This window comes from Dendrobium catenatum, unplaced genomic scaffold, assembly GCF_001605985.2.
Source record: "Dendrobium catenatum unplaced genomic scaffold, ASM160598v2 fragScaff_scaffold_1220, whole genome shotgun sequence".
Classification (NCBI taxonomy): domain Eukaryota; kingdom Viridiplantae; phylum Streptophyta; class Magnoliopsida; order Asparagales; family Orchidaceae; genus Dendrobium; species Dendrobium catenatum.
The window spans coordinates 1,399,432-1,410,511 of NW_021319682.1; the positions used below are offsets into that span (position 1 = coordinate 1,399,432).

Below are 11,080 nucleotides of genomic sequence, written 5' to 3' on the forward strand. Positions count from 1 at the left end.
TCAATGGAACTGATCGGCATAATCCGAATCTTGTGCTGCTGAATTTGATCCCTTAGAAACCGGTGGCCTATTTCAATGTGTTTTGTCCGTGCGTGAAATACCGGATTATTGGTGAGAGCAATGACTGATACATTGTCGCAAAATAGATCTGATGCACACGTTTGGCTGATGTGAAAATCTGTCAATAGTCGTTTTATCCAAATCACGTCGGCGGTAGCAGCTGCTAAGGCGCGATATTCAGATTCGATAGATGATCGTGCTACTGTTGTTTGTTTCTTGACTGCCCAAGAGACTAGTGTGGTACCGAGAAAAGTGCAGTAACCTGTTGTAGATTTTCTTGACAGCGGATCTCCGACCCAATCAGCGTCGGAGAAGGTGCGAAGCTGCAGGTCCGATTTGGTAATCGGAAGTCCGAAATGCCGAGTTCCTTGTATATATCTGAGAAGGCGTTTTAATATATAAACATGATTAGATAAAGGATTATGCATATATTGTGAAATGACATTTACTGCAAACGCAATGTCCGGTCTAGTTAAGGTAAGATACTGAAGGGATCCTGTAATCCGTCTATAAACTGCCGGATTGGACAGCAAGTTGTCAGGCGTGAAATCAGTCGGTAGTTTAGTTGTTGTGGGATTTGCCAGAGGTTTGCACATTTGAATACCCGCTTGGCATAGAATGGATTCTGCATATGCCTGCTGAGACAAGAAATAAGAATTAGTGTTATACTGAATGCTTATGCTGAGAAAGTGATTGGCTAACCCGAGATGTTTTAAATTGAATCGTGCACCGAGCTGAGAGATAAAGACAGATATCGCTTGTTTGTCGTTGCCAGTAATAAGTAGATCATCTACATAGACTAGCAAATATATTTGAATGTGGTTGGTGTGTGTATGTAAGAAGTGATGGATCCGCCTGACTGCCTTTGAAGCCAAGGGATATGACGTGATCGGTGAGTGTGGTGTACCATTGCCGTGGACTTTGTTTAAGACCGTAAATGGCTTTTTGAAGTAGACACACATGGTCCGGTAAGGAGGGATCTTCGAAACCCTTTGGTTGACACATGTATACGGTTTCTGATAGTTTTCCGTGTAGAAATGCATTTTCTACGTCAAATTGTTGAATGTCCTAGCCGTTGAAGAGAGTGACTATTATAAGAATGCGAATGGTAGGGAGTTTCGCGATCGGACTGAATGTTTCGAAGTAATCGATGCCTTGTTCTTGATTGTTGCCTTGTGCGACAAGGCGAGCTTTTAGTCTAGCCACTGACCCGTCTTTGTGCCTTTTAGTGCGAAATGTCCAACGACAGCCTAAAACAGAGGCTGACTTAGGAGGAGAAACTAGAATCAAAGTTCCTTGTTTTTGCAACGCAAAATATTCTGTTGCCATAGCATTACGCTAGTCAGCTGATTTTACCGCTTGGTTGTATGACGCTGGTTCGGAGCTGCCTGTGTCCGTTGTCTGATGAAACAAGTTAAGTCGAGTTCATGGATTTAGGGATCCCATCTGGTTACGAGTGATCATTGGATGATGATTAATAGGTTGAGAACTTATAATGGTTACTGGATTTGGTTGCGTTGTCTGAGGATCTTTGTTTGTTTGAGGAGAAGAACGCGTTGTGGGTATAACTGGTGTGTCATTTAGTTTGTGCTGGACATGAGAAATGGGTAATAGAAGAGAACTCGGAATATCAAAGGTGATATCTGTTGATTTCTGGATTTCCCCTGCATCAAAAGGAAAAAGAGTTTTCTATAAATGTAACGTGGTGGGAATACTGAATTGAGTTGGTGTGTTTATTTAAACATTTATATCCTTTGTATTGTTCCGAGTAGCCAAGAAAAACACAGGATTGCGATTTTTGCTGCAGTTTGTGTCTGAGCGGAGGATGAGATAAAGGAAAACATTCACATTCCAATGTTTTAAGATGATCGTATGAGGGATGTTGTTTATAAAAAGATTGAAATGGGGAATAATTGTTAGTGTTACTGGACGGTAATATGTTTATCAAATACACCGCCGTGTTCGCTGCGTCTGGCCAGAACTGAAGGGGAACCGAAGCCTGATGAAGCAGAGTCCTGGTTGTCTCTATTATATGACGGTGTTTGTGCTCCGTGACCCCGTTCTGCTCCGGTGTATAAGGACACGAAAGTTGATGTTGAATGTCGTTGGAGCTTAGGAATTGACTGAGCGTAGTGTTGCGATATTCGGTGCCGCCGTCGGTCCTGAAAATCTTGATTTTATAGTTAGTTTGATTTTCAATAAATATTTTAAAGTTAATAAAAATGTGAGGAACATCCGATTTGTTCATAAGAGGAAATATCCAAGTGTAACGAGAAAAATCGTCAATGAATGTTACATAATACCTAAAACCTTGGTTAGACGTTACAGGAGAAGGCCCCCAGACGTCAGAATGTAACAAAGCAAGAGTAGTTTTCATTCGATTGCAAGATTTAGAAAAAGGCATTTTATGGCCTTTACAAGAACTACAAGATACACACTGAAAAGAAGAAATTGACATGTGAAGTTGCGGGTATGCTGAAGCAATCAGACGCATTGTTCTTTGGTTGGGGTGGCCAAGCCGGTTGTGCCACACAGCCGAGGAAGATCTGCTCGCCTGAAGTGCTGTCAGGGATGTAGGCGAAGTCGCTATAGGATACAGACCATCTTTACAGGGGCCGCGTAGGATTATACAACCCGTTGTCATATCCTTCATAGTAAAGCCGTTAGGATTGAACATAATAGATATATTGTTATCCTTAACTAAATTAGATATAGATACAAGATTATACGAGATGTTAGGAATATGAAGCAAGTTAGATAACTTGAGCTTACGGGATGGAGTGGGAAGGATACCGGTACCGGAATGAGCTATCGGAATGTGACTTCCATCGCCAATGGTAATGGAGTCGGAACCTTGATAGCTGGTAGAGGTTGTAAGATTTTCTGTGTTATTAGTCATATGAGATGACGCGCCCGAATCAAGATACCACTCGTTGTGGTTCTTGGAATCCGTCGTAGCTGTAAACGCTTTTGGTTGATTGTCATTAGGTTGTGATGGAACGTAGTTAATATTGAGCCTGTGCCAACAAGATGTTGCACTGTGCCCTTTATTGTTGCAAATCTGGCACATTAAAATCGGTTTTGAAGGATCACGCCCTTTGTTTTGCAAACCAATTTGAGATTTTCCCTTATTACTTTTGAAGCGTCCGCGACCGGCATAGAGAGCCGATTGCTGATGGGTGGGCAAGGAAAATCTTGCAGCGTCATTGTGAACGTGGATTTCTTCGCTAATAAAAAGCGAATAAAAATTGTCGAGACTCATAGAGCTTTGCATTGTTCGGATAGTAGTTTTGAAAGCTTGATATTGCGGTGGTAGCCCGTTAAGAATGTACATAATGATATCTTCCGATTCGATTGTAGATCCGGCTGCGGCTATTTGATCCACCAGAATCTTGATGGCTGTAAGGTACTGAATCATGGTCTGGTTCTTCATTGAGATACTGTTGAGCTCATTTTTAAGTTGAAGAACCTTTGATCGATTTGAAGACTGGAATCTTGTTTCAAGTGCTTTCCATATATCTGCAGTTGAATCAAGATTTAGAACGTAAGGTAAAACCGTGGGAGATATTGTAGAACAAATTGCCGCAGAGAGATTTATGTCGGTGAGAAGCCAGAGAGCGGTAGCAGAGGCGGTTGTGAGCACCGGTGAGGCATCTTGCGCCTCTGAAGCTGTACAAGAAGATTTAAGAAAATGCTCGAATCCATTTTCCCGAAGCAGCTTGACGATCTGGTTCTTCCAAATCGCATAGTTGTCGGTAGTTAGCTGCGTGGGGACGAGTGTGCGGAAGTTGGAGACAACAAATTTGAGGGACGCCGGTATGCCGGAATCGGTGGAGCTGACGGTCGAAGCCGTGAGCGAAGACGTCGCAGAAGAAGCCATGGAGATGGAGGCGCGATTTAGGATCTTGCCATATCTGATACCATGTAGAAAAGGAAGAAGAGAAGAATTGCAGACAATTAAAGAAATTAGTATTATTCGTATTCTTTACTGAGACATGTATACAATATATAGACTTTGCTCAGTTTGTTGAGTACACGTGTCAAGCACTGATAGGAATTTATTTGAGTACAGTAAATGAAGTATTTATTCATTATTGCTGCTGTCTTCTAATAATAACTAAAATTTATGTTCGTAAAGACATGAAATATGTTTAGTATGTTGTTTTATAATTTCAACTACGGAGGAGATAAAAGATGGCTAAAAGACCAAAGAATCCCATAAATGAATGGAAAGTACTTTTCCTAAAAGATGGTAAATGAAACCATTTCATCCCATCCTACTAAAAAAAACTTGTTATAGGAAGAAAAAAAAAATAAAGAGTTGGTTGTGAAGGTAGAAAAATAGAAGATGTTATTCTTTTCAAAATATAGCAATTTCATCCCACCCTCAGCTAGCTATAGAATCGACAATGACAACAAGGTGCTTAAATAATGCTAAGCAATTGTTATATGATCAATAGAATCAATATTGAATATTCGATGGAGTATTACAGATTTCCTTCATATTTACACTATGACACTCTGAGAAAATCTATAAATAGACCATACTCTCATATGAGAGAGGACCATAAATTGATATTCAAAAGAAATTAGAGGCTCTAGGAATCCTTGAGCTCCACCCAAGCACCACTGGCAGGATATTGTTTGTTAGTTGTAATCAGACAATTGCTTGACTGCCAACATCGAGCCTTGCTCGATTACAATAGTCAGACCACTACAATATCGTCATTATTGAGACATCGCTTGACTAGTATTGTTGTAAAACCACTTGTTGGGGCCCGTAAACCATCACCTAAATCACCAATTGACCATCAATGTGGAACAACTGATCGATCACCATCGTCGGACTATCATCAGGCCGCCCTTGTTAGGACACTGCTTGATCACAGCTGTTGTGACACTATCTAACGCCCGGTGGTTGAAGCAGCACATGAACGATGCCATCGAACCATAGATAGACTGCCACCCTCAAACGACTATCCATTATCAATGATCCTCCAACCATCATAGCCTAGCTATGATTCTTCAACTATTATCGTCAAACTATGATCTTCTAAGCACGTTTCCTAATTATGATAAACTAACCAATATCAGCTGATTGTAGTTCTCTAACTATTGTCCCCCAACTCTAGTCTTCGAACCACTCTAGTCAAATTATGGTTCTTCATCCACCTTCACCCCAACTGTGTCACACCCTAGTATCTAATGTGAGATAATTATATTTTTTCTCTTTGCATTCCTTTTGTTCATTATCCCGGTCAAGCAACACTGAATGGAGGGAGGGAGAGAGATGTCAGGAGATTTAAGAACAAATATTTAAAAATGTTGTTAGAGGTCTAGCCTAGATTGCTTAGACCTAACGTCGCAATGCTGCATATAGAATCCATAACTACTCTATTACAAAGTTTAAAACATTATAGAGGTATTTTTTGGCGCCGCTGTGCTCTCAACCCTAGTGCCACAACGATTATAAGCAAAACGCTGAAGCGCTCTAATTAAAACAGAAAATTAGTTTTTTTAACACATTTTTTATTTTGAGTTATCACAAACTGTAGTCCTATAATCATGATCGCATAACTATGGACCTCCCAACCAATGTTATCTGGTTATGACATTTTAATCATCGTCACCAAACTATGGTCCTTTGACTACTATTGCCAAACTAAAGTCCTCTAATCTATATTATCATACCACAATCCTCTCAACCATCATTGCTTGACTTTAGTCCACCAACCAACTTCATTTGGCTACTATCCTTTGACTATCATTGCCATACAATGGACATTTGATCAAATGTCATTATGGTTTTTTCGACCACTACCACCTGATTACGATCCTCAAAATTGCATCAGCAAACTATAGTCCTTCGACCACCTTTACCTTACAATTTTTCAACCACCATCATTCGACTACGACCCTTCAACCTCTGTCACCTGAATATACATTCCAATTATCATCGTTTGATTATGGCCTTGTGACCTATATAGCCTAATGGATCTTTCAACCACTGTTGCCTAGCTCTAGTCCTCTAACCATCAATTCATGTCGTTAACATCAATTTTGACTCTCAATCTCAAAACTAAGATTTTTCTTGGATTTGTTGATCTCTGATCTATATGATAAAAAATATCTTGAAGACTACTCTTACGCCATAGGATTTTTCTAACTTTTACTATGAAATTCATTAGATATATAGTAGGCATATTATATTATATCAACAATTTTCTCGCTCATGAGGAAGTGCACTATTTATAATCAAGAAGTAAGACTCCTCCATTCAAATAATATATAAGGTGAATTTCAAGGAAAAGAGTTTGAGTTTTAATTTTGATGCGAACAATTTTCCAATATCTATAAAAATTAATATAGAATTATTATATAAAATTATTATTATTTTAATATTATTATTAGGATTATAGTTTTTTTTCTTTTTAAATTTATAATTACCTCCTCATTCTTAAAAATTATACTTTTTCATAAACATTTTTTTTAAATAACATAAAAAATTATTCAAAAAAAATTATAACTATCCTATGAAAAATAAAACTGCTCAAAAATGAACTCTAATGACCCACACACTTCATATGAATTTAAATATATAATTTATTTTGGGAAGAAAAAACTTTAACAACCGCTCATATTTCTATCGTATCGTTGATAAATATCATTATAGATTTTAATCTTGAAAAAAAAAAAAAACTCTTCTGTGCCGATTCAAAGGAAGTCGCTGCCTCCAGCACTACCACTATCTTGATTAAGATCAAGAAAGCTATCCTTTGCAAGGTCTCCAAATGGTGTGATGGAGACTTATTGGAAAAATTAGCAGCTTAGCTGTTTAGTTCCATATGCAGTAGGGAGGACCTGGGCTTTATTAGTTCTGAATTGATTTCATATTCTAAAGAATTATGGTGCTTCTCGGTGATAGCTGCGAGATAATTGTTGCTGTTGGTTGTGGTTGCTTAGGCAGCTGCCTGATTGCAAGTCTTGGTGGCTTCAAATCTGATTCAACCTGTTATCATTTTGATCACCTGGACGATGATGAAGCTCCCATCCGTTTCCCTTGGACGGCCTATTGGAAACCAGGGAACTGCCCGGTCGCTAGAATTCGCTTTGAACCCATTTTTCTGAGTCCAGGTTTTTCAAACTTGGGAGCATTTACTTGGGTTCAACTTTTTCTGAGACAATTTGGTGTTTTTTACTCATGGCGGCCTACTTCATCTATATTATGGAATAGATTTCTTTTGCTTCTTAGCAGTTCACTCAGTTTTTCTTAGTATGGTATAGGTTTACTTTTCCATGCTTTCTGCTGCTCTTGTTGTCAGTCCTTTTTACGTTTTTTTTTTGCTTTCCTTTTGTTTCAGCGACTATGGCTGTTAGTTTTAGTTGAATCTACTGGTTGGTTGTGATAGATGTCAACTTTCATTTTGTACTTCTTTTTCTAGACGGAATAAAATGGGCTCATGCCCCTAACTTTCCCCAAAAAAAAAAGTCGAAGTCCGATTGTGCAAAATATCCGTACAATCATCCATATCTGATGTTTGCACATACGGCTAAGATTAAAGTTGAAAGCCACGACACCTATCGGTATTTTTATAAGAGCATCCGCAAAGTGTTTCTATGCGAGCAACGGATCTCCGTTACGATGGATTCGAGTCTCCGACGGCTGATCTGGCTCATCGAGAAATGAACGGCCGATCTAATTATAAAAAAAAATTAAAAACTTCGCGGTCGTTTCGTGAGAATTTTATATCTTTGCAGAGGCGGACCGGAGAGGCAAATCCTCCTCTTTCTTCCCATTCTGCATTCCCTCCTGCTCTGTCTCTCTATCCTCCCTTTCTCTCTCTAGAAACTCGTCGCCGAAGATGGTGATCTCGGCGGAGAAGGAAGAGGCGCGGCGGCAGAACATGAATGGCTTGGTGGAGAAGCGCACGACTTTTTCACCGTCGAGGAGATCGAAGCCGCAATCACGCCTCCACAACTTTTCCTTCCCGACCCTAAGTTGGGGAAACCAGAAACTGCTCCGGTGCGTCAACCCATCGGGCAGATCGATTGATGAGGAGCTGCAGACCGGGAGGCGTTGCTCCTCCCCTTCTTCCCTTAATGAGCTCCAGGCGCCTCCGCCACCGCCACCGCAGCCTCGTTTGACTGGTAAGAAGCAGGGTCTAGAGGAGGAGGCGAAGGAGTCTAATCCTTTGGGGCTATCGGCTTCAACACGGTGGAATCTGAGGAGCAAGAGAGCAGCCAGAAATGCTCCGACTGAGATCTTCTGGAATCGGAACACGTCGCCTTCGTCCTCGCAGTCTCAATCATTCTCTTATTCTCCTCTTCAGAAGGAAAAAACAAGTAGTCCGATGTTTCTTGTAACGAGATTGGAAGGATTCGATATGACAGAGAAGGGGGAGAGGCCGAAATTCTCGATCGCGCTCTCTAGGGAGGAGATCGAGGAGGATTTCCTCGCGGCAAAGGGGACAAAGCCCCCTCGTCGGCCAAAAAAGAGGGCCAAGTACTTGCAGAGGCAACTTGATGTAAGGAATGAGGGGAAAAAAACGCCCTTTCCTGCGTCTAATCTCTCTTTCCTAAATTTGGTGGTTTATCAAACTAATTCGTTTTTCCTCTTATTTCTGTGAATTTGTTTTCAGGCACTTTTTCCTGGGGCATTTTTATCGGAAGTGACATCAGATTTGTACAAAATTGGTGAGCAAATCGCTAATTTCTTCTTTAGTTCTTCGTTTCTATAAATTTTACCCTCTTTATGTTATCCTGACATTAGGAGTGAGATCTGATGAAATTCAATTTTTGCAGAGGAGATTGCAAGTTGATCGTGGTGGCGTTGTTCGGTTGAAGAACGACCGAAGATTCTTACATGCCAACTATCCGTATGAATTACGTTGAATTTGTTAGCTTGTTGTAAGACGCCAATGGATGTAATTGCTGTTATTTAATGGAAAAAAATTCAAAAAGATTAGTTTTCTTCTTCATCAGACTGCATTGAGGAGAAGATTGATTCCCATGGCATCCATGAATTGTGCCGCTAGAAAGAAATCTGTCAAGTTAAGTATGTTTCTAAGGCATTCTTTTTTTTTTTTTCATATTTTTTAGCTCTGTATTGTGCGGTTATTCATTGGTTCTACTAGAATGATGAGCAAGCTAACTCATTTAAATTTTTTTTTTTATTTATCATTTGTCATATGGACGTGAACTCTGATGTCTTAAGAATCAGGATATATTGCCAAAAGATTTAAAAAAAAAAAACTTTTCATAAAACATGTGGCATTTTATACAATTAGATTGAGAATGGTTCTTCTTTATAATTGAGAATTGATTGTCTTCTTCTCTAATTGATTGCAGAGGTTTTTGATTGATTGGAGTTTGATTTGGTTATATTTATTTCAAATCATGTATCCATCATAGGATTAGAAGGAGACCGTTAGATTTCAATATTTCTATGCTTTAAAATTCTATGTTTTTATGAACTTGTGAGCTTGTTTGCGTTAGAATATCTACTACGTTGTAAAATTTGTTCACTCTTTTTTCTCTTTAACAAGTAACATCACAGATTGTTGTAATTCATACAAATCTTCGGTTGGATAGTTTTCTTATTTGATTTCTAAAGTAACTTTTTAGTATAAAAAATTTTAGTTAAAAAAATTTTTGTACTAAAAAACTACTTTAGAAAGTAATAAGAAAGCTGTCCTAAATGAAGCCCAAGGCTTTAGGGTTTATTTGAGACAGCTTTTTTACTGCTTCTTAAAGCAATTTTTTAGTACAAAAATTAAAATTTTTGTACTAAAAAACTGTTTTAAGAAGCAGAAAAAACCCGTCCCATACGAAGCGTAAGTATTGATTGAAGATTTTAGATAGTATGTTCATTCTTCAGCAAATGTTGTGCTGTCTTTTTTAGTAGCACTTTTCACCTTGTGACTGCTAGCAGTCTTCTCTTATTTTCTCAAGTGAGGTGATTTCTCTTCTGCAAGCGAGCACATCAAGATTCACACTTTCTCTGCTTATTAAGTTTATTTTCATTAGTGAAATCTATTGTATGGCCAAATTTGACATTTGGATGCCAAAAAAATTTATAAAAAATACCAGCTAAAGTTAGCAATTTGTCGATATATAAATGTGTTTGTTAATTACAGCTGAATTTGTGTTAAGTAGCTTTGTTTTGTTAACAAAGATGCCCAATGATCTATTTTTCTTACTCTTCTCGTTGTTCTTTTAGCAAGCAAATACCTCAAGTATTACCATATTTTACTTTTGAGGACCCTTTGAAAATAGTGGCATTCCATTTTTAGATAAATAAACTCAACTCTTCAAGAGGAATACATCTCCATAAAGATAAAAAAATGGCTGTGGTGATTGTACAAGCCCAAGAAGTCAAAATTTTTGAAATGATTTGTACAATAACGAGTGTGCACAAGAGCAATTTGAGGTCTTTTGATGTTAACTCTCAGTGAGGGCTTTCTAATTATCGGCTTCCTCATTAAATGTGACTTTGTTTGGGACGGTTTTTTTCTGCTTTTTAAAATAAATTTTTAGTATAAAAAATAAAAGATTTTCTACTAAAAAATTGCTTTAAGATGTGTTAAATTCCTTGGAGACCATTTGAACATCAAAAAAAAAAACAGGTGGGCAAATGATGATGATCAACAGGTGGGCAAATGAGATAAAACAATATGTCAATTGGCTAAGCTAAGGTTTGCGGTGGGTAGGCTAGCTCAATGCTCATGTACATACATCCATAGACACATGACACAAAGTACATTACATAGCACATAACACAAGGATCAAATCTCAAATACATATATATATATATATATATACCTAACAACAAAATGCTCAAAATATAACTAACTCAAGAGTCACAATAGCATAAGGGTCAACTAAATGAGTTTTAACACAACGAAGTAAAAAAAATTATCATTAATACGTCATTGAAAATTACTTGATTGAGCACGAATCTCAAGGCATTTTAAAGTCGGAAATTTTCAAAATTAAATTCGGGATCATCTGAATTCCAATT

General features: G+C 38.3%; 1 protein-coding gene across 1 annotated transcript; it reads left to right on the forward strand.

Annotated features, from left to right (window-relative positions):
• The first annotated feature begins 7,825 nt into the window (after window positions 1-7,825).
• Window positions 7,826-9,139, forward strand: LOC110111882. Its single transcript, XM_020843937.2, has 3 exons — window positions 7,826-8,585; window positions 8,700-8,754; window positions 8,863-9,139. Exons 1-3 carry the CDS (start codon window positions 7,923-7,925, stop codon window positions 8,877-8,879), a joined length of 735 nt encoding a protein of 244 aa, XP_020699596.1. The 5' UTR covers window positions 7,826-7,922; the 3' UTR covers window positions 8,880-9,139.
• Window positions 9,140-11,080: the final 1,941 nt, after the last annotated feature.

Bases quoted from the DNA above. Each gene is read 5' to 3' on its own strand.
- LOC110111882 (XM_020843937.2), top strand. From the start codon at position 7,923: ATGGTGATCTCGGCGGAGAAGGAAGAGGCGCGGCGGCAGAACATGAAT. The intron at 8,586-8,699 runs GTAAGGAATGAG...ATTTGTTTTCAG, and splicing joins ACTTGCAGAGGCAACTTGAT to GCACTTTTTCCTGGGGCATT.